This window comes from Callospermophilus lateralis, chromosome 11 (genome assembly GCF_048772815.1).
Source record: "Callospermophilus lateralis isolate mCalLat2 chromosome 11, mCalLat2.hap1, whole genome shotgun sequence".
In the NCBI taxonomy this organism is placed as follows: Eukaryota; Metazoa; Chordata; class Mammalia; order Rodentia; family Sciuridae; genus Callospermophilus; species Callospermophilus lateralis.
Genome location: NC_135315.1, coordinates 44,773,500 through 44,794,751, shown reverse-complemented (window position 1 = coordinate 44,794,751; position 21,252 = coordinate 44,773,500). Strand labels below are relative to the sequence as shown.

Below are 21,252 nucleotides of genomic sequence, written 5' to 3'. Positions count from 1 at the left end.
GGGTTTCAGGCAGGACCGTGGCTACTGCGTGTCCCCACCCACGTCTTTCCCCTGGGTGTCTGGGTGTGGCGAGGCTGGAAGGACAACAAGCGCTGAGCGCGAAGCCTCGTACCCGACCCGAGCGCGTAGTTAGAGCGCGGAAACTCGCATGGGCGTGCGGGCGAGTTCCGCCGGAAGCGGTTCCCGGCTGGCCTAGCGCAGAGCAGGCTGGGAGCGGCGGCCCGGCTGCGGTCCTTCAGCTCGCCTGCCGGGGCAGTGTTGCGTTGAGTTATGATGACAGGCAAGACACGCCTCTTTTACGTCCCCGGATCCCCTGAGTCCCTTTCTTAGCTTCTGGTCATTTCGCGCTTGTTGGGGAGTCCCGCCTCTTCCCTCGACCGCACCACCCGGAGCCCTTGGCGTATTAAGATCCGCCTCTTACGGAAGCCGAGGCGGACCGTCAGAATCCGGAAGAAAAACAACCCGGAGAGAGCAAGACCAGCCTCTAGAGGGGCTTCCCTGGCTGGGATCTGCTGGGGAAAGGAGACGGGAGCCCGCCTGGTCACAGCGTGGGGATGGCGGCCTTGAACCTGCGGAAGATGCCTGGGAAGAAAAGAGAGAAGCTTAGGTGAGAAGGACGCAAGGGAGCAGGTCGGCCCGCTCCGGCAGGGGATTGTTGCTTTCAACCCAATCGGGACTGCGGGCTTAGGGGATGGAACCAGAGCCGGAAGGAAGAGGCCAGAGCTACACGACTGGCTTGGTTTGGAGGCTCTCTCAAATTCTATTAGGCCAGTGTCCAATGGAATAGATTGGGTCCGAGCCTCGCACGTCCTCTCAACGTAGACGGTCGAGCTCGCTCCTGCAGAGGCTTCCCATTCATGTGCCCTGTTGGTTTTTGGAGCAGACAGCTGTGTTGGGCTAATTAAGGACATACTAAGGCATTTGCCACTCAGTTTTAGGGTAGAAATCTTGATCCTGCTTGTCATCAGCACATAGACCATGGGATCTGCCTGATCCCATTATGACCTCCGGAAATCCGAAATCAGATTTAGGTAAGATCTTTTAGTGAAGTGAAGCCTGGTCTTATGCTTGCTCTTTCAGGAGGAACAAAGCTAATCACCACTTAGTGTAAGTCACGATGCATGGATTTGCTGCTAATCATCAAGAGTGGGGACAAGAATTTTGTTCTTCATCCACTTAGAACAAGTCCCTGGGCAAACAGGAGGCTTTGCCTTCCTTAATCCTTTGTTGAACAGCAGGGGGAGATAATAAACAATTCAAGTATATAATCTCAAAGTTCTTGAGAATGTGGGTTTTGTATTTTATTTTCATAGAGAGGGTTTTGTATTTTATGTTCATAGCTTTAAGCTGGCCAAAAATTTCTTCAAGTCATGTTCTAAGAACAGGGTCTGGTGGAGAACAGATGTTTTGGAACAACCTGCCTTTCTCTTCCATCTACCCCTCTTAACCCCCACCCCCATTCCAGATCTTTAACTGCTGAAGGTATTCGTACTCACAGTGTTCCTGGGATTCACAAGAGGCTTGGTGGCTGTTCTTGGTCTCTGCAGGGTCTGCAGTTCCTGCTTGCTCTGTACTCAGCACAGTCTGGGCATCCTTGGAATGTTGCTGTAATTTCCCTTTAAGAGATTTCTTTACCTCCTTTGAGCTTCTGATGGGATGTAGTGTTTTTGAGAGCCACTGATATAGTTCTCTTGTTTCCCTGGAATTCTTATGGAGCTGAGATGGAGAATGTTAACCAGTTGATGACTTTTTCAAGAGAGGGTAGTTTATAGAGAGATGTGGAGAAACCTGTTATTTAGAAGCTTCTCCTTAGGCTCCCTGATGCGCTTGGCAGGATTTGTTGTGTTCCATGAATTTGTTAGGAAGGAGCAAGGAAGGGAATGTGGTGTTATCTCTGTTGTTTTTGAAATTTCCCTGTCTTTATAATCATGAGGCTTATCACCAGGTATAGTTGAACTCCCAGGATTTTCCTGGTGATCTTAGGAACCCCTTGGTTGAGGAGTGGGGATAGGAAGTTGCTGACTGAGCCATTGATGATTGCTGAAGCATGGATGGCAAAAGGAGCTGATGGATTAATAACTGGCTGGCTATTCAGTGCCCCTCATCTCTTCCCCTGACTAAAAGTCTTTGAGTTCCCTTTGTCATCTCTGCTGTTATAGTGGCAGTGTTGCTAGGTATGCACAGCTCTGGGCCTGTATGGAAGAGCCAGTTCAGAGTAGAGATTCCTGCTTCAGGGAACAAAAATGAAGATGAATAGCTTATGTAGTTCTTTGTTCATTTTGCTACCACCAGAAGACATAGAAACACATTTTCCATTATTGCTACAATGGATTATGATGCAGCCATTAGCATGCCTAGACCCCATCCATTATCTTGACAAGGTCTTAACCCCCGTTTCTCCATGACTTCTCTTTTCATCCCTTCCACAGTGTACATGTTGTGACGTGGAATGTAGCCTCAGCAGCACCCCCTCTAGACCTCAGTGACCTGCTTCAGCTGAACATACAAGATATGAATCTGGACATATATATTATTGGGTAGGTGTCTTCAGGGCTCCTTTACCCATTCCTCTCTCTCTCTGGGGAATTTCTGTAACCTGTCCTCCCTTACTCTGGAATCTAAAGGTAAAGAACTTTAAGCCTCATTGGAGCCAGTTTCATGTTTCTTATCCAGGGTCAGCAATGGCCCAGGGTTGAACATCAGTAACAGGACAGCTGGGAGAAAGAGAAATCATGCTCATCAGAACCCAGAACTTGAAAGTCTCCTGGGGCAGTACTGAATGACTATGACAGAGGCAGTATTCTTCAGGCTAGGGAATGAGCTTCTAACCTGGGATGGTCAGTTTGCAGGAAATGAACTCTGGGATCATAAGCCGCCTTTCTGACACTGCCTTTGAAGACCCATGGAGCAGTTTCTTCATGGATGTACTTTCCCCTCTCAACTTCATTAAGGTAACATACAAGTTCATGGGCAATTAAGAAATGTGTCTCACCTCCTCTTACCCCAAATGTTCAGTCTGATGTATTCCTCTTACACCCACTCAACCTTTCATGCTTTTTCTCATTTATTAAAATTGTGCTTCTGACTCCCCGGGGCTCCTGCCTGTCTCTGCCTTTCCAAGGTACCTAGATATAAGCTAGAACTCCAGAGGTTAGTTTCACACTTAAATATTTGTCACCTTGGGAAATTTCTTAGTGGTGGAACAGCAGGGCTTATTAATACCTCAGTACCCACCCCTGCATACTCTACTCACTTCCCAGACTAAAATCTCTGAGTTAATAATTGCTAGTAATTATAGAGTGGTTTTTTTTTTTTTTTTTTGGTATTGATGATTGAACCCTGGGAGACCTTATCACTGAGCTACATCCCTAGGCCTTTTTATTTTGAGACAGGGTCTCCCTGAGTTGCTGAGGGTCTTGTTAAGTTGCCAGGGCTGGCCTTGGATTTGTGATGCTCCTGCCCCAGCCTCCCAAGGCACTGGCATTGCAGGTGTGCACCACTGTGCTCAGCATATTATAAATAAACTCTTGGGCTGGGGATGTGGCTCAAGCGGTAGCATGCTCGTCTGGCATGCATGCGGCTCAGGTTTGATCCTCAGCACCACATACAAACAAAGATGTTGTGTCTGCCAAAAACTAAAAAATAAATATTAAAATTCTCTCTCTCTCTTTAAAATAAATAAATAAACTCTTTACATACTTTATTTTAAACTTTGAACAACTTGGGCTGGAGATATAGCTCAGTTGGTAGAGTGCTTGCCTCACATGCACAAAGCCCTGGGTTCAGTCCTCAGCACCACAAAGGGAAAAAAAAAAATCTGAGCAACTCTTGAGATGGGGTTGTTTTACAGATAAAGCTAAAGCTCAGAAATCACATGGGCTAGCCAGGTAAGGTGGTACATGCCTGTAATCCCAGCTTCTCAGGAGGCTGAGGCAAGAGAATCTCAAGTTCAAAGCCAGCCTTGCAAGACTCTATCTCTAAATAAAAAAGGGATTGGGATGTACCTTGACAGTAGAGTGCTTGCCTAGCATGTATGAGGCCCTGGGTTCAATTTTTAGTACAGAAAGGAAGGTAGGGAGGGAGGAACAAAGGACAACAGGAAGGAGTGAATCAAGGAATCACATGGGCTTTTTGGGACCTGAATCCAGGTCCAAACTTAATCATCCATGTTCTAACTACTACATTTTGTTGGTATACTATTGAGCTCCAAGACTTGACAGGTATCCCATGGCTAACCTGCTAATATCAGAAGGAGTCCTCTTATTTTATAAGAGACATGTATGTCAGATTCCCAGGAGCCTACAGATTAAGAGAGGGGAGATAGGTATGGGGGAAAAGGCTCTTGGTCTAAGAAACCAGTATATTTTGGGAGAATCCATAGGAAGACTTTAGTTTGCTGGTTCTTCTTGTTTCTGCCTTGCACACCTGAAACATGTTTCCTTTCAAAGCACCTAGATCACAGCTTCTGAAAATGCCAGAATTCTCTCTGTTCCTTCCTCTGAGTAGCTATTATTTTTCAGAATTAATTTTGTTACCTGTGAAGAGATGTGGCTAAGTGGTAGAACACTTGCCTCACATATGCAAAACTCTTGAGTTCAATCCCCATTACTGCCAAAAGAAAGAAAGAAAAATGAATGAATTCTGTGACCCTCAATTGCCTGAGAGTGATAGAGAAAAGTTTGTGTCCTTTCAAGGAAAAGGGACTATAAGACTTAGACTTCCTGCATAGGCTAGAAAATGCCAGCAACTTAGCCCTTGCTTCCCTCCAAATCTATCTAGAGGCCTCTTCCTGCAGTCTTGGAGTCAACTCCTCACAGAGGGCAGAACCAATTCTCTTATTACCCATTCCCTTCTCAAGACTATAAGCCTCCTTGTGCCTTGGCTAACAGGCAAGGGATTGGTAGGATGGAATTGAGCCAAGGAAATTAGCTCAGCTTGTGGCAGGGATACAACCCATTCCACCCATATGCTCTCCTTAGGTTGGGAGGCCAGCCTGAAGGCAGGCACTCAAAATGGATGCCTCTCCTTCCTCTAGGCATGAATACAGGTAGACAGGCAAGCCTTGTTTACAGCCTGTTCTTCAAGTATGGATTTGACAGTCATAGGTGAAGAAGCCTGGGACTAATTCCTTTGCTGTTCCAGGGCTCCCAGCCACCTCCTGTCAGTCCCTTCTTCAGCTCCTCCTACTTCATTTCCTCCAACTGCAACATCCTCTAGAAGCCTCCTGTTTTTCCCCATGGTCCCACCCTTTCTTCCAGTTTGATCCTATCCTGCCCCCACTCCATCCTCCCTGCCCCCTACTTCCTGCTGCTTCTTCACAAAAAGTAGCCTCATCATTTTGGTGAAACTTAGTGGGCCAAACATGCTCTGTGGGCTAGGATTGAAGTTGAATCTTTCCTGAATCTTTATCGGTTTCTTGGCTGCTGTCCTGACCCTGGGAGTCAGCGCCTCATAGTCTACCCCTGTCCTTACTTATATTGTCATATATACTCCATTTGCAGCAGCTTCAGGTTCTGATTCCTCTCTTGCTCTCACTCCTGAGTTGGGGGTTCTACCGCTTTGACTCCTCCACTGAGTTAGGGCTCCTGGCCTGCGGGATCAAGTTTCATAATTCCTGGAAGGCTCCAGTACACGCTCCCCACCCGGGGATTTCCTCCTTGGCCTCTGCACCTCATGCTCCGGAAACAGCTACTCGGGTGGTGGGTGTAGACAGCCTGAACCTAAGAGAGAAGGTCACTGGCAATGACCCATTCCCACCCCTCTCCTGCAGCCACATATGATGGGCATTTTAGCAATCCTGGAAAAGTCCTGCATGTTCCTTAGCTTCTCTGAATCTAAGTCCCATATCTGCAAAGCAAGGACAATGATTACTTAGAAAGTTGGCAAAGAGATATGAAGTACTTCAGTAGATGTTAGTAATTCTCCCCAACCTAAGAGTACATGTCCTCTGTACTTACTGTCCTCCCCTGTGCATTACCTTTGTGAATGTCTGACTATACACAATCTATAGTTTACTTTTTGTAGCCTTTCCTTAGGGTTTTTTAACTGAGTGAGAATGTGTACAGGAATGTGTGCAGAAATGATTATACATTTTGGTGAATTTTTACGTGAGTACATATACCTGTATTGCCATCAGCTAAATCAAAATACAGAATGTTAGCTGGGTGTGGTGGCACGTGCCTGTAACCCCAGCGGATCAGGAGGCTGAGGGAGGAGGATCGTAAGTTCAAATCCAGCCTCAGCAACTTGGCAAGGTCCCAAGGAACTTAGGGAGATCCTGTCTTAAAATAAAAAGGGTTAGTATAGTGTTACCTTAGATTAGGTAGAGGGAAGTGAAGGGAGGAGAGGTGAGGGGATGTGGGAATAGGAAAGATAGTAGAATGAAACAGACATTATTACTTTATGTATATGTGTGACTGCATGCCAATAATGATTCTACAATATGTATACTCAGAAAATGAGAAATTATATCCCCTCTATGTATGATATATCAAAGTGCATAAATGTATTTTACTGTCATGTATAACTAATGAAAACAAATAAAAAATTTTAAAGTAAGATAAAATAAAAAGGTCTGGGGATGTTCCTCAGTGGTTAAGCACACCTGGGTTCAATTCCTGGTTAAAAAATAAAAATAAAAAAACCTAAAACAAAATGTTTCCAGCACTCTAGAAGTATCTCTCATATTCCTTCCCTGCATTTACTTTAAAAAATTCTTGAACAAAAAGAGAATAGCTATCAGATGACCTCCACAGCTTCTATGATGTAATATTATTCTTGCTTTATCAATGAGAAAATAGGATGAGAGACATCCAGGTACCCAAAGAATCTCAGGTCAGCATCAGTGAGAGGATTATCTAGGCATGTGTGGGGCTGGGACTGAAGATTCGTGCCCTCCTGATAGTAGGGTACTCTGGCAGCCTTATCTTCTCTCCTTTCCACCTCCAGGACCAGGAGCAGAAGCTAAAACTTCAGCTCCCAGAATGCACCATTTGGTAGCTGGAGGAAAGAATGGAAAGGAATGAAAGTCTGAGTCTTAAACTTGCATACCATAGACCCCAGCTTAGGGTTTTGTGTGGGGCTTGGGGCTTTCTAGAGCCCCTAGCCCCAGGTCTGCCAGGGATGAACTTGGTGTGTGTAGTTTTTTTTTTTTTTTTTTTAAAGAGAGAGTGTGTGTGAGAGAGAGAGAGAGAGAGGGAGAGAGAGAGAATTTTTTAACATTTATTTATTTTTTTAGTTTTCGGCGGATACAACATCTTTGTTTGTATGTGGTGCTGAGGATCGAACCCGGGCCACACGCATGCCAGGCGAGCGCGCTACCGCTTGAGCCACATCCCCAGCCCTGGTGTGTGTAGTTTAATAAATGACCTTTGCCCTCTCCTGCAGATCTCCTATGTCCGCATGCAGGGACTCCTCTTACTGGTGTTTGCCAAGTATCAACATTTGCCCTACATCCAGATCCTCTCTACAAAAACCACTCCTACTGGCTTTTACGGGTACTGGGTAAGGACTGAGCTGTTATGTGAGGCATGAACTGGGAGAGCTAAGAGCTTTAGAACTGGACAGAAGATTAAAGTGAATCCTGGTGAATTTGGTGTCCCATCCAGCCCAGCACCTTCCATATTCATTCTCATACCTCAGGGGATGGGCATCTCTAAGACCCCTGGCTGGGTGGACTGGGCTCTCTGAGTGGAGAGATTACACTGGGAATCTGTGTGTCTACCTCTGGAGGAGGTAAGACTATCTCCCCTTGGGTCTAGGATGGGAAAAGCTACCCAGAGTAGCTTCCCACCCTTCTTTCCACCTCTCCTACCAGGGGAACAAAGGGGGAGTCATCATCTGCCTGAAACTGTATGGCTACTATGTCAGCATCATCAACTGCCACCTACCTCCCCATGTGGCCAACAATGACCAGCGACTGGAGCACTTTGACCGGATCCTAGAGATGCAGAATTTTGAGGGACATAAAATCCCCAACATCCTGGACCATGAGTGAGCCTGGAGCTGCAAACTGTCACCCCTGCCCTCTCCCTTACACCAACCCAGGCTAGCATCATCTACCCCCAGCCAGTCAGTAGTGCTTTATCTCCCACCCTCTCTCCCCCTTCTGCTGATTTCTCATCTGCTGTCCCACCCAGTTTTGCCTGCCTGAGGTCCCCTTCCTTCAGCCCCTCTGTTCTGCCTGGAAACCCTGCACGTTTCTAAACATCCCAGATCAAGAAGCTTGGGGTCCCTGAGGTTACCCGGAGGGCTGTTTTTCAGCCTGATAGCCAATAGAGAAAGAGGAAGGGAGGGCCAGAGTCTGCTCCATATTTGCCATATGCTCCCCTAGACTGGTCTCTTCAGCTTGAATAATGATAATCTAGAATAGTTCTGCTAGCTTGGCCTAGTGGCACACACCTGGGAGGCTGAGACAGGAGAATTGCGAATTCACAGCCAGCCTCAGCAACTTAGTGAGGTTCTAAGCAATTTATCAATACCCTGTCTCAAAATTGAAAAAAAGGTTGGGTATGTAGCTTGGCAGTAGAACGCCCCTGAAAAAAAGAGGTCCTGCTTGACCCTGCATATCTTTGTCTTGGCCTGATCATCTAGCATCTGGCTTTTCATTTTCCCCCGGAGCTTTCTACTCTGTAGCACCCCCTTGTATTGAGCAGACCCATGCCACCTGTTGCTCTCCATTTGCTCACCTTGTTCAAACCCTCAAGCTGCCCTCTTTTCTTTCTGAAGCCTCATTCTGTGGTTCGGAGACATGAACTTCCGGATCGAGGATTTTGGGTTGCACTTTGTTCGGCAATCCATAAAAAATCAGTGCTACAGTGACCTGTGGGAGAAAGAGCAGGTATCTAATCTGAGCCCATGTGGAGGTCCATATATACTCTACAGAGAACTTTGCTCAGATTACCTGGGGGGTGGTCTCTTCCCACCCCTACCCCCCCTGTAGACAGCCAGCAGTTGGGGAGGTGAGTCTTGGCTAGCAGGGCTTCACACCTGGGGTGGGGCAGCCATCTTTTCAGTGCCTAATCTTTGCCTGGAGGAGGCTCCTATGTGCTCTAGAATAGAGAGCCAGAAGTCCTTTGGTCTGCCATGGCCCTATAACCGCACACCTTGCATGTCCTTGCATTCTTATCCCACTCATATCCCTGTTGTCTTTCCTTGCCCCAGCCTTATTTGCCCCCTAGAAGATGTGATATCACTCCTTTGGGGAACCATGGCTATCCCAGGTTTCCTTCTGACATAAACTTACTAGTAACTTCCAGATAGGTGGAATTCAAAGCCTGCTTCCTATAGTCCAAGGACTAGGAAGTAGCTGGCAGCTGCTTCCCCTGGGCCTGTGGGGTCAGGATTGACCTGCTCCCTGGGTGTTGGGGTGGGCCACTGAGGTAGCCACTGGGGCAGTGAGAAAATGGAATATGGGGCTGAGCCACTGGGTCAGGACTGTGGAGAGATGAGGACTGTGTCTTCATCTGCAGCTCACCATTGCCAAGAAACACGACCCGCTGCTCAGGGAGTTCCAGGAGGGCCCTCTGCTCTTCCCACCCACCTACAAGTTTGATAGGAACTCCAACAACTATGACACCAGGTGAGGAGGAAATGGGTGCCCAAATTATGTCAGTCCCAGTGCCTGTGGGAGCTGCCCAGAATAGAAGAATTAGGAAAGCAGGACTAGACCCAGCCATCACCTCAGGAGAGAGACCTCCTACCTCCCACATGAGGCACTGCCTGCTGACAGTGGAAGCTGATGCAGATGGTCCTCAGGGAGAGCAGGAAGGAAAGCCAGTGCTCACAAGGGGAGCGGGGAGGAAGGGTGGGAGGAAAGGATGGAGTCTACCCTGACTTAGGAGGGAGTGTATTTCAATATTCTGGGAGTCCTTGCCTTCTCTTTCCAGGGCCTTCTGGTCCCCAAACAGCTTGCAGAAAACTTGGTTCAGCCAATTACCAGTTACTAGCATTAAGCATCCCTTCCCCAACCTGTGAGCAGGCCAGTTCCTATGTGAGGAGATAAACAGTGGAGAATTTCATGGGAAACAATACAGAAACAGTACATGTAGTGTTGCACTATACAGTACCGCCCTCGCCAGGATATGAGTTTGAGCAAGGTCAAAGTCTCTAAAAAGGTTTAAGCCTCAGTGTTGTAATCCATAAAATGGGGATTATAACAGTATACTGCAATTGTTATTTTGAGATTCATATCTTCAGGTGGTAGTTTTACTGAATACCTTTCTAAGAAGCTGAGAAGGGACCAGGTAATTACCAAATAGAATTAGTCAGAGGTGCAAAAAAGCAATCTGGAAATAGTTCCTTAACCCAATTTAGGGCATGGACTTATCTCTTTGAAGAAAAGAACCCCTTACACACTTTGAGGTTATTTGTTTCACTGGAGCAGCTTCTTCATTCCTTTTAGCAGGAGTGTCTTATGAGGCAGGTGGAAGTTGCTTGCAGGGCAGCCCAGTTTCCTGGAAGTTAAGGAGTGAACAGGTATCTCCACAGCAGACCAGAGCAAAAGATAGAACTCCAGGCATGATTCTGAAGTGATATGGCCAAGCCAGAATGTTCTCACCAAGAAAGGGGGAGAGGGTGAGCTGTTTCAGGAATGTGAAGCAAGATGGGGTGGGGCCATGATCACACAAGAAGAGGCAGTGAACACTGCAGACAGAGCCCAGCCTGGACAAAAGAGCAGGCAGAAAAGGAGGTAAGAGGGCAGTCTTACCAGGGATTGATTGGTACCAGCTCTGGGCTGGGGTTGTAGCTTAGTTGGTGGAGCGTTTGCCTTGTATGGGTGAGGGTCTGGGTTCAATCCTCAGCACCTAATAAAAACAAATAAAATAAGGGTATTATGTCTGTCTACAATTTTAAAAGTATTTAAGAAAGAAAAAAGGCTCTGGCTAACTGGCAGCACCACAGCTTCAAAGAGACTACCATTCTCTGCAGCCATCCATTGGAAATGAGAACCAAAATGGAAGCTGTATGGCCTTAGTGGAATTGGCTGGGGTCTTGGAGATCAGAACCTCTACCATTGGACTTCAAAACTTCACTTGCAGGCTAGAGATACAGCTTAGTGGTAGGATGCATATCTACCATGTGCAAAGTCCTGGGTTTGATCCCAGCACTGTAAAGAAAAAAAGAAAGTCAACACTTCACTTGCCCTGTGGCCAAGCACCCCTTTCCCTCCTTCCCTCAGGGTACCATAGGAGACAACCAAGTGACTGGGTCTGGGCTGCAGTAGTTGGCAGGATCTGACAAGGTAGATAGGTTCAAATATGGTAAAAGTCCCCAAGTGGCTCAGCTATTGAGTGAGCTACAGTTCACATCTAAATATCTGGACTCCATAATGCTTTCCTCTAACCTCTCATACCTCAGAATTCATAGCTAAGGACTGGGGTATAACTCTGGCAGAGCAAGTGCATAGCAAGTTCCAGGACCAGCAATAGCAAAAGAGGGCGGAGTCAGGACAGCAAATACTTAATAAGGACAAGGTTGATACTTTATTACTTATTGTGAATGACATTGTTAAGCACTAACTATTTACTAGTTATTGTGCAAAAGGCTTTGCCAGCCAGGCATATGCCTATAATCCCAGTGACTCAGGAGGCTAAGGCAGAAGGATCACAAGTCTCTAATAAATAAATACATAAAATATAAATAGGGCTGGGGATGTGGCTTAGTGGTAAAAGCCCATCTGGTTTCAGTTCCTAGTATCTAAAAATAAGAAGATGGGGCAATGGAGAGCACTTGCCTTGCATGCATGAGGCCTTGGGTTCGATCCTCAGTACCACGTATAAATAAATAAATAGATAGATAAATAAATAATGAAGCATATTGTGTCCATCTGCAACTAAAAAAAAACATTAAAAAAAATAAGAAGATGGCTTTACCTGCATCCCTTAGGTTTTTGTTTGTTTGTTTGTTTGTTTGTTTGTTTGTTTGTTTGTTTGTTTTGGTGTGTTGGGGCAGTGGGGAGTATCAGGAAGTGAACCCTGAAGCACTTAACCACTGAGCCACATCTCTAGCTGCTAGGATTACAGGTGTGTGCTACTATACCTGGTCCTTAGCATAATTCTTTTTTTTTTTCTTTAATTTTTTTTTTGGTGGGGTGGGTGATACCAGGGATTGAACTCAGGGCACTCAACCACTAAGCCACCTCCCTAGCCCTATTTTGGATTTTATTTAGAGACAGGGTCTGAGTTGCTTAGCACCTTGCTTTTGCTGAGACTGGCTTTGAACTCTTGCCTGCCTCAGCCTCCCCAGCTGCTGGGATTACAGGTATGCCACCACACCCAGCCTTAATAATGCATTTAAGATGCAGTTTGCTTTTCTTATTTCCTATGAATGCCCAAAGACCAGAGAGTGAATCTGATTTGTGATACCCCTGATATAAGGCAGTGTCTAACATGTATTTGCATTCGTCTGAGAGGACAAAAGGAAAAGTCATGGTAATTAAACCAGTCTATCAGGGAGATCTAGACAAATGCTATGAAGCCCAGGAGTTAGCCAGGAGGTTTCTAGAACTCTACGGAAGTGCCAAAGGAGACTGGCAGCTGTAGCTAGTGAGGTTTGATCAGATTTGTCAAGAAGAATACCTTTTCTTTCTTTTTTTTTTTTTTTTTTTTTTTGTGGTGCTAGGAATGGAACCCAGGTCTTACTTTACCAAGTGCTCTATTAAGGTGCCACATCCCCATAACCCTCCCCCATTTTTTTTTTTTTTTTATTTTGAGACAAGATCTTAATAAATTGTCTATGCTGGCCTTGAACTTGCAATCCTCCTGCCTTAGTCTCCCAAATCACTGGGATTATTAGCATATACCACTGTACCTGGCTAAAGAGAGTACCTTGAAGGAGTTAACAAGGTTGACAGTAGGAAGAGGGGCAGGCACTCAAGTCTGCAGCACTGATAAGAGATGCCTGAGGGGAGACTGACTCATCAGAGATCCTGGCCTATCTGGGTGTACAAAATGACTATGGGTGACTTGTATGCAGGGCATGATATGTAGCTTTGACAAGCCACTACAATGTCCCTGAGCCAAGATGTAATGAGAAAGGAGGTCTGCTCTATTACAGGAGGGTGAAAGAGCTGAGGGCAGGGCAGGCAGGAAATGCTGTTAGAGTCAGGGATTGCACTAGGGTTTTGTTACAGTTGCCGTTATTAATACAGACAACCTCTCCACAAGCAATAAGCAGAAGATATTATGATCAAATCTCATTAAGTCTTGGGTCCCAGAAACATTAAGTGCCTGATGGGTTAACTATGGCTCAGAGTTTAGTGAGACACTTAAAAGCCATCTATGTGGGTTGCGGGTATGGCTGAGTGGTAGAGTACTTACCTACCATGTACAAGGCTCTCAGTTCAATTCCTAGCACACCAAAAAAAAAAAAAAAAAAAAAAAAAAAAAATGGGGGTGCTAGGGTTGTGGCTCAGCAGTAGAGTGCTTACCTAGCACACACAAGGTCCTGGGTTTGATTCTCAGCACCATATAAGAATAAATAAAATAAGAGTATTGTGTCCAACTACAACTAAAAAATAAACGTAAAAATTTTTTTTTAAGTCACCGGGTATGATGGCATACACCTATAATCCAAGCAACTCAGGAGGCTGACGCAGAAGGATGGCAAGTTCAAGGCCAGCATCAGCAACTCAACTTGATCAAAAGATAAAACAGACTGGGGGTGTAGTTCTGTGGTAGAGTACCCCTGGATTCAAACATCAGTACCATGAAAATAATAATAAAGAAGGAAAGAAAGAAAACTCTTGCCAATCCTATGTATCATTTCCCTTAGTTGCCTGACATATAGTAAATCTTGATAGAAATAATGAACAATACAGGTACCCAATGATGAGCCTGAACCAGCTCATGAAAAAAAGGGACAGGCAGGAGAGACAGGCTGTGGTCAGAATTTGGGAAAGATCCCAATGGGACAACAGATCTGACTGTTAAGCATTACAGGGAAGTTGGAGAGTGGGGATGCTTTGAATGACAGAATTTACATTAGTATAGTTCATTACTAGGTTTTAAGCATTGCTAGGCATTTAGTCCCCGGAATGGGAATGCAATCAATGTTCAGTAACCTCTGAACACTCTTCCAAGTCTGGAGATGATGCAAAGGTCCAACACGCAGACTGTGGTTTATCCAGAGTTAATGCTTCTTGACCATTCTCTTGATGTGCTTTAATCTCTAATCATCATGATTGGTCTTTGAAGTAAGTTCTGTTGTCACCCCATCTTAGAGTTGAAGAAACTAAGTGTAGAGAGGTGAAGTCACTTGCCTAAAGGGCACATAACTCTGAATAACCAGCATAGAACTCTCCTGTTGCTTGTCTGATTCTCGAGTCTTGAGTTCACCATGATGTTATCCTCCTCAATTGCTGGAAGACTATTGCTGCTTACATGACTGGAAATGTTTGTTTGTTTATTATTTATTTATTTTTGGTGCTAGGGATTGAACCCAGGGCTTGCGCATGAGAGGCAAGCACTATACAAACTGAGCTATATTCCCAGCCCTGGAAATGTTTATTTTTAATAATAATTGATCTGATTTTGGTAGTGTACAAATGTAATTCTAGCAATGGGGAAGCTAAGACAGGAAGATCACAAGTTCAGGGCTAGCCTGAGCATTTTGTCGTTTTGAAGTTGTACAATCAATGAGTACTCTCTCAAAATAAAAAGCTGGGGATGTGGCTCAGTGGTCTAGCGTTGCCTATCATGCACAAGGCTCTAGATTTAATCCCCAGTACCAAACACACAAATATTAAAATAGTAATTGAGCCAGGCATGGTAGTACATACTTGTAATCCCAGCAACTTGAGAAGCTGAGGCAAGGGGATCACACATTCCAAGTCAGACTGGGCAACTTAGTGGGGCCCTGTTTTAAAGTAAAAGAAGCTGGATAATATAGCTCAGTGGTAAAACATTCCTGGGTTCAATTCCCAGTACTGCCCCCCAAAAAAAGTAATTGAATAAAGCAAAATACAAAAATAGTGTTTCAAAGTGATTATGAATATATGGGACGGTATATATTAAGATTGGATGGATAGAGCTGGGGATGTGGCTCAGTGATAGAGTGTCTGCACTGCCCAGCACTGCCAAAAATAAAGATTAGATGGGTGTATTTTTTTTTTCAGGGCCAAGGAAGGACCAAACTCAGGGCCTTGAATGTGGATAAGTATTTCAAGGAGAGAAATTGAATTTGTCATTTTGTAGTTGCACAGTCAATGAGTACCCATGTGCCAGGGTCTATACTAATGCTGAAGATACACGGGAGGCTCTAAGAGAAAGTCCTTGTTTTTAGAGTTAACACTCTAAGTCATGTGCTGACTAGAAAACAGAAAATTACAATATAATGTACTTGTGTAAGTACTGGCATAAAATACTTTGGATGCAGTAAGTGAGGTCGGGATAGTTTATCACAGGCAGTGTTGAAATTGGGACTCTCCCTTGTGAAGAAGGGTATACCAGGTAGGAAAAAAGCACAAAGGTCCAGAGGCTTGAGAGAGTTGCCAGGGTAGAATGTGTGTAGGGAAAGTGGGAGACGAGGTAGCACAGGTGAAGTCAGTCTCCTGAGCCCATTGAAGGACCTACTTGGGTACTTTATTCTAGAGGCAATGAAGACTCCTTAAAGATCTTTATAGTACTGGGGATTAAGCCCAGGACCCTCCACATGCCAGGCAGGTGCTTTAGTACTGAACTTTACCCAAGTCCTTTTTATATTATTTGACCACAGGATCTCACTAAGTTGCTGAGACTGGTCTTGAACTTGTGATCATCTGTCTTAGACTCCTGAGTAGCTGGGATTACAGTCATGTGCCACCACCAGTTTTTTAAAGGTGTTAAAAGTAGGGAGTCATCTGATCAGGATCTACTACTCTAGGGTAGAGAGTACCTCTCTCCTTTCCTACTCCCAAAACATTTCTGGACTCAAGGTCTCCATTTGGAGATAAGGGCTTGGGGGCTCAACTGGCCTTAGCAAACAACTCAGTAGTTGCTTGGGCTGGGCTGAGTAAGGGCTCAGAGACCATCTTTGACTTCAGTTACCTAGGGGAGGAAAGTACTTTGTGTTAGGGCATGTTTCTCAGGGACTGATAAGTGAAGAGTAGGTGGTAGGTCTCTCAATTGACTTAATTTTTTTGTTTTGTTTTGTTTTTTAGTTGTAGGTGGACACAATGCCTTTATTTTATTTATTTATTTTTATGTGGTGCTGAGGATTAAACCCAGAGCCTCACCTGTACTGGATGTACTACCAATAAGTTAGAACCCCAGCCCCTTAATTGACTTGAGAACAAAGAATCACAATGGCCAAGGTCTGCAGAAAGTTTATTTTGGTACTGGGGATTAAACCAGAGGTGCTCTTACCACTAAGCTACATCTCTAGTACTTTTTTTTTTTTTTTTTTTTTGGAGATAGATCTTGCTAAGTTGTTGAGGCTGACCTTAAACTTGCAGTCCTCCTGCTTTAGCCTTTGAAGTTGTGGAGAATTTATTTTGTACCAAGTATTGTGCTAAACATTTTGTGCACTTTCAGTCATTTAATTATCTTAGCAACCTTGTGAGGTAACAACTGTTATTTCCATTTTGCAGATGAGGAAGCTGAGGCCTAAGAGGGGTGAGTTAGTGGTGAAGAGAATGTACTCTGTGGACATGCTGCCTGGAGCCTTGAGTCCTGGCTCTACCATTTACTAAATGTTTGGGGAAATTACAAATGGTGAATGATAATGATATTGATTATAGGCATCTAGTTAGCATTCCCCAAATGCTTCTCTTTCCTACATTCACACCATTAGTAAGCAGGGTAGCCAAATTCAACCTCAGGTCTAACTCCAAAATCCAAACCTCACCTTCTTTGATCTTCTGCTGCTTTTGTTGAGGAAAGAAGCAAACCTTTGAAATGGAATGTTTTTTTCTGGGCATGGTGGTACACAACAATAATCCCAGTGGCTTAGAAGGCTGGGATAAGAGGATTGCAAGTTCAAAGCCTCAGCAATTAACAAGGCCCTAAGCAACTCAGTGAGACCCTGTCTCTAAATAAAAATAGAAAAAAGGCTGGGGATGTGGCTCAGTGGTTAAGCTTCCCTGGGTTCAATCCCCTATACCAAACAACAAAACAAACAAACAAAAAAAAGAAATGGAATGTTTCTGAGTCACAATCTGATTCGTAAAAAAGTGGCCTATTCAGAGGGTCCACGGCTAAGGAGTCTTGTGGCCTGTGGTAGACCTTGAAGTTAGGGGCTCCAGCAAGCTTGTGGAGGCATATTCCTGTTGTCATGCCAATCCTTTCTTCTCTCCCCATTCTTCTCCACCTCCAGTGAGAAAAGACGCAAGCCTGCATGGACTGACCGCATTCTGTGGAGGCTGAAACGGCAACCCCAGACCAGACCCTTTACCCCCAATGTGCCAGTCACCCACTTCTCCCTATCTCTGAAGAGCTATGTCAGCCACATGATGTACAGCATCAGTGACCATAAGCCTGTCACTGGCACCTTTGACTTAGAGGTGAACCCTTGGACTGCCCTACACTCAGTAGAGGAGAAACTGTGCTGGGCCACATCCCCAAACCCTCCAGGCCTGGATTCTAATGTCAGCTAATCCCCCAGGGGAGACCTGTAGGAGGACATGATTGCCCTCCCTCCCAGGTCAGGTATCCTAGCTCTTCTTCAGAGCCGTTGATGGCTCTGTCTGTCAAAAACATGTTCAAGCCCTTTGTGAATAGGTTTCTGTTTCCTCTTGGTGCTCTCCCTTGGGACTAATGAGTTCCATTACGCTTATTACCTACTGTGTGAAGTAGTACTTCCTTTATTTGTCTTAAACCTATCTGGATCAAGTTGCAGAAGGAGCTCCCTCCATCCCTGTATCTTGCCATCTCACAAACAACCAAGACAGTGCTGACCTCCAAGCTGCTGGCTGCCCTCTCAGCCTTCAAGCTTTCATGTTGGTTTCTCTTTCCTACATCATTGTGCCCTTCCATGGTTTTATGGCTGTTCTTATCAGAGCATCCCTGCCTCAAAATTGGGTTTGGGCCTCTAGGTCAGAACCTTTGGAGGCCTAAGAACAGCTGCCCGACTTCTTAAACCTCTCAGCAAATCCCCTTCTCCCTCCGCTTTCACCCTCAGTACTGGGCACCTTGTGTCGCCCATCTGACACACAACCCCATTCTCCTTGGCAGGGCCAGCTACTCCCCTGACAAGTTTTTGGCCCTTTCTCCTTCCTGCTTCTCTTTCCTACATTCACGCCATTAGTAAGCAGGGAAGCCAAATTCAACCTCAGGTCTAACTCCAAAATCCAAACCTCACCTTCTTTGATCTTCTGCTGCTGGGATAGACTTAACAAAATTCTGGGCCCACTCGCTCTGGTATCCCTGCTCCCTGTACTGCATTGGAAGGGCATAGTGAGGAACAGTTACCTTAGAGGAGGGAATAGTGTTATGAATTTCAACCTGCTTCTCCTCCCTGTTGTAGCTGAAACCATTGATGACTGTCCCACTGATCACCATGATGCCTGATGGTTTGTGCACCATGGAGAACGACATGTTGGTCAGCTACTCCTCAACCCCCAACTTCCACAGCAGCTCCTGGGACTGGATTGGACTATATAAGGTGATGTGTGGGCAAATTGGGGAGCCTACCAGCCATAGCCACTGGTCTATCCTTCCTGATGTTCATGGGAACTGGGCAGAGACACTGAAGAACTTAGTCTTCCATCTCACAGGTCCTAAGGGCTAGCAGGGAAGAAAGGAAGAAAGATAGTATAATGGCAAGACCATCTTCCCCCCATCAGTGAGACTTATCTTCCCTTTCTATAGGTCCTATGTCCTTCCCAACTACTGACACTACCCAATTCCCTCCCCCATAGGTGGGGATGCGCCATGTTAATGACTACGTGTCCTATGTCTGGGTCAGGGACAACCAGATCTCTTTCAGTGACAACCTCAACCAGGTATATTTTTTATTTACGATTTTTAAAAATTTGTTCTAATTCGTTATACATTACAATAGAATGCATTTTGACACATTGTATGCAACAACCAGGTACATTTTCAGCAGGTGGGCTTGTCTAAACAGTCCTGCCTTCTGGAAAGAACAGAGTGCTGGATAAATTACCCCTAAGGGCTGGGAAGCGCCCTAGAACTGACCATTTCTATCCATCATTCCCTTCAGGTGTACATGAACATCAGCAATATCCCTGAGACTGAGGATCAGTTTCTTCTCTGTTATTATAGCAACAATCTGAATTCTGTGGTGGGGATAAGCAAACCCTTCAAGGTAAGAGCTGCTGGTGGAGGAAAGGAAAAGATATTATTAGAAAGGATTTGAGCCCATCGTTGGGTTCCCAGAGGCCATTGGCCCAGGAGCCAACCTATTCCTGTGGGGCTGCCTCCATTGGGGAGTGAAAATGATGGCAAGGTATGGAGGAAGGCCTGTATTCCATTTTTTGCCATCTGTTTTATCCCTACAGATTCCACTTCGCTTCTTTTTGAAGGAGGAGGAACCATTGGGTGAGACCCAGCAAGTTCTGAGCCAAGATGGGAGTGAGTGAATCCAGGGTGGAGGCTTGAGCTGGCAGCAAGCTCTGCCTTACCACTGCCAGGGGTGCTGTGAACCGGGCCCAACCCCTGAGCCTCAGCCAACCAAGTATCCTCCACCTATCCACCTCCCAAAGTGAGCTCTAGCCAGACTTGTTCTCTCCAGGCCACAGCTCTAGTATTAGCACTTAAATACAGGTTTTTGTTGCTGAGATGTGATTGAAACCAACTAGTTTGTCAATAGCAAAGTCTTGGAGACAGTCCACCGGATAGAAGAAGGATCCTCCAGCCTGCATCTCATTTCTTGATTTCCCACAAATCGAGTCCCACCCAAACAGACTTGCCAGGCACATGCCCCATCTGGCACAGACCTGCATTCTTGTCACAACATCTTGGGTCTCAGGTAGCCTGGGAGGAGGAGATGCTCACATTTGTGCAGGCTCCATAGATTGGTTGGCAAAAGTAACATTGAGTTTCAGAAGTCATGACATCTCATAGCTTGTCCCCTTGGGAGATGATCAGAGGATCTGGGATCCCTGCTTTCAATAGAAGCAGTATGACTAAATAGAGAGTATGGAGGGTCCCCTCTACTCGGGCTCTTATGTAGTGGTTGTAAATGGGTTCAGTGAGGGTCCTACCAACACAATCTACCCCTTGCATGGTGGAGTCTGGCCCAGAAAACTCCAGGGCTTGAACAGAGAGAATTGGTAGACCCTAGGTTTGCTCCTGCAGGCAGGTTAGGCCCATGGCCTCATTTACCTTCTTATGAAAGATTGACAGGTGGCAAAGGAGCTGAAGTTACAGATTTCCAGGGTGATCCTTGACAGATCAAGTTCATCTTGTCATGAGTCCTGAGCAAGAAAATGCTTCTCTGTCTGGACCCTCTGGAACCTAGAATTGGAAGCAGGCAGAGAGCTTCAATGGAGAGCTGGGGTTGAAACATTCTGTAGTCAAGGGATGGTGGCTCAAGCCTGTAATCCCAGTGAATTGGAAGCCCGAGGCAGGAGGATTGTGAGTTCAGAGCTAGCCTCAGCAGCTTAGTGAGGTCCTAGGTAACTTAGACCCTGTCCCAAAATAAAAAACATAAAAAGGTCTGGGGATGTGTCTCAGTGGTTAAGTGCCCCTAAGTTCAATCTCCAGTACTATTAAAAAAAAAAAAAAAAAAAAGATTTTTTTTTTGGAGGACCTGACCCAAGTACTTCAGAGAACATTGTCCAGGTGCCATGTGGACATAGCCTATTCCCACTCCTGCCAAATGCCTTCTGCTGCTGGTGATTCAATAGTTCTCCCAGAAGATACTTCAGGGAGTTTGCTCTATGACTGTAACATCCATCCTATAACCTGAAATAGTCATTCCAGTTGTTCTACATTCTATACTCTACCCCGGGAGCCATGTGATTAAAAATTGTTCCCCAGCTTCTAATGAGCCATGTTCTGTCTGTTCTATTGGAGGATAATAAGAAATGTCGGTTTAAACACGTGTGATTCCTTGATGATGGGGGGAGTGGACCAGAAATACAAGAATGAGATCTAAACATCTGGGTTTGAATCAGTGTTCCATATTCAGTCCTACCCTACCCTATCCACATAAGAGTCTCAGTTGTCAGTAAAATACAAATGGTGAACTTGTTCACAAGATTATTGTGAGAGGGCAGTTGCCAAAAAAGAAAGCAGAATATTCACCTACCCATTCAAATTCATGTAACTCTGGAACTGACTCCAGGTCCTCCTGTTCTTCACCTGCTCA

General features: G+C 45.4%; 1 protein-coding gene across 1 annotated transcript; it reads left to right on the top strand.

Annotated features, from left to right (window-relative positions):
• The first annotated feature begins 366 nt into the window (after positions 1 to 366).
• Inpp5k (inositol polyphosphate-5-phosphatase K) lies at positions 367 to 20,928 on the top strand. Its single transcript, XM_076869984.1, has 12 exons — positions 367 to 607; positions 2,430 to 2,537; positions 2,843 to 2,951; positions 7,387 to 7,503; positions 7,817 to 7,992; positions 8,728 to 8,839; positions 9,471 to 9,580; positions 17,293 to 17,479; positions 18,442 to 18,579; positions 18,836 to 18,919; positions 19,141 to 19,245; positions 19,439 to 20,928. The coding sequence occupies exons 1-12, from the start codon at positions 555 to 557 to the stop codon at positions 19,517 to 19,519; spliced, it is 1,380 nt and encodes a 459-aa protein (XP_076726099.1). The 5' UTR covers positions 367 to 554; the 3' UTR covers positions 19,520 to 20,928.
• The last annotated feature ends 324 nt before the right edge of the window (positions 20,929 to 21,252 follow it).

What these genes read in the sequence shown, in the direction of transcription:
- Inpp5k (XM_076869984.1), top strand. Translation starts at nt 555, where the DNA reads ATGGCGGCCTTGAACCTGCGGAAGATGCCTGGGAAGAAAAGAGAGAAG. An exon ending in ACCTGTGGGAGAAAGAGCAG is followed by an intron (nt 8,840 to 9,470) that starts GTATCTAATCTG and finishes CTTCATCTGCAG; the next exon opens with CTCACCATTGCCAAGAAACA. An exon ending in TCCAACAACTATGACACCAG is followed by an intron (nt 9,581 to 17,292) that starts GTGAGGAGGAAA and finishes CTCCACCTCCAG; the next exon opens with TGAGAAAAGACGCAAGCCTG.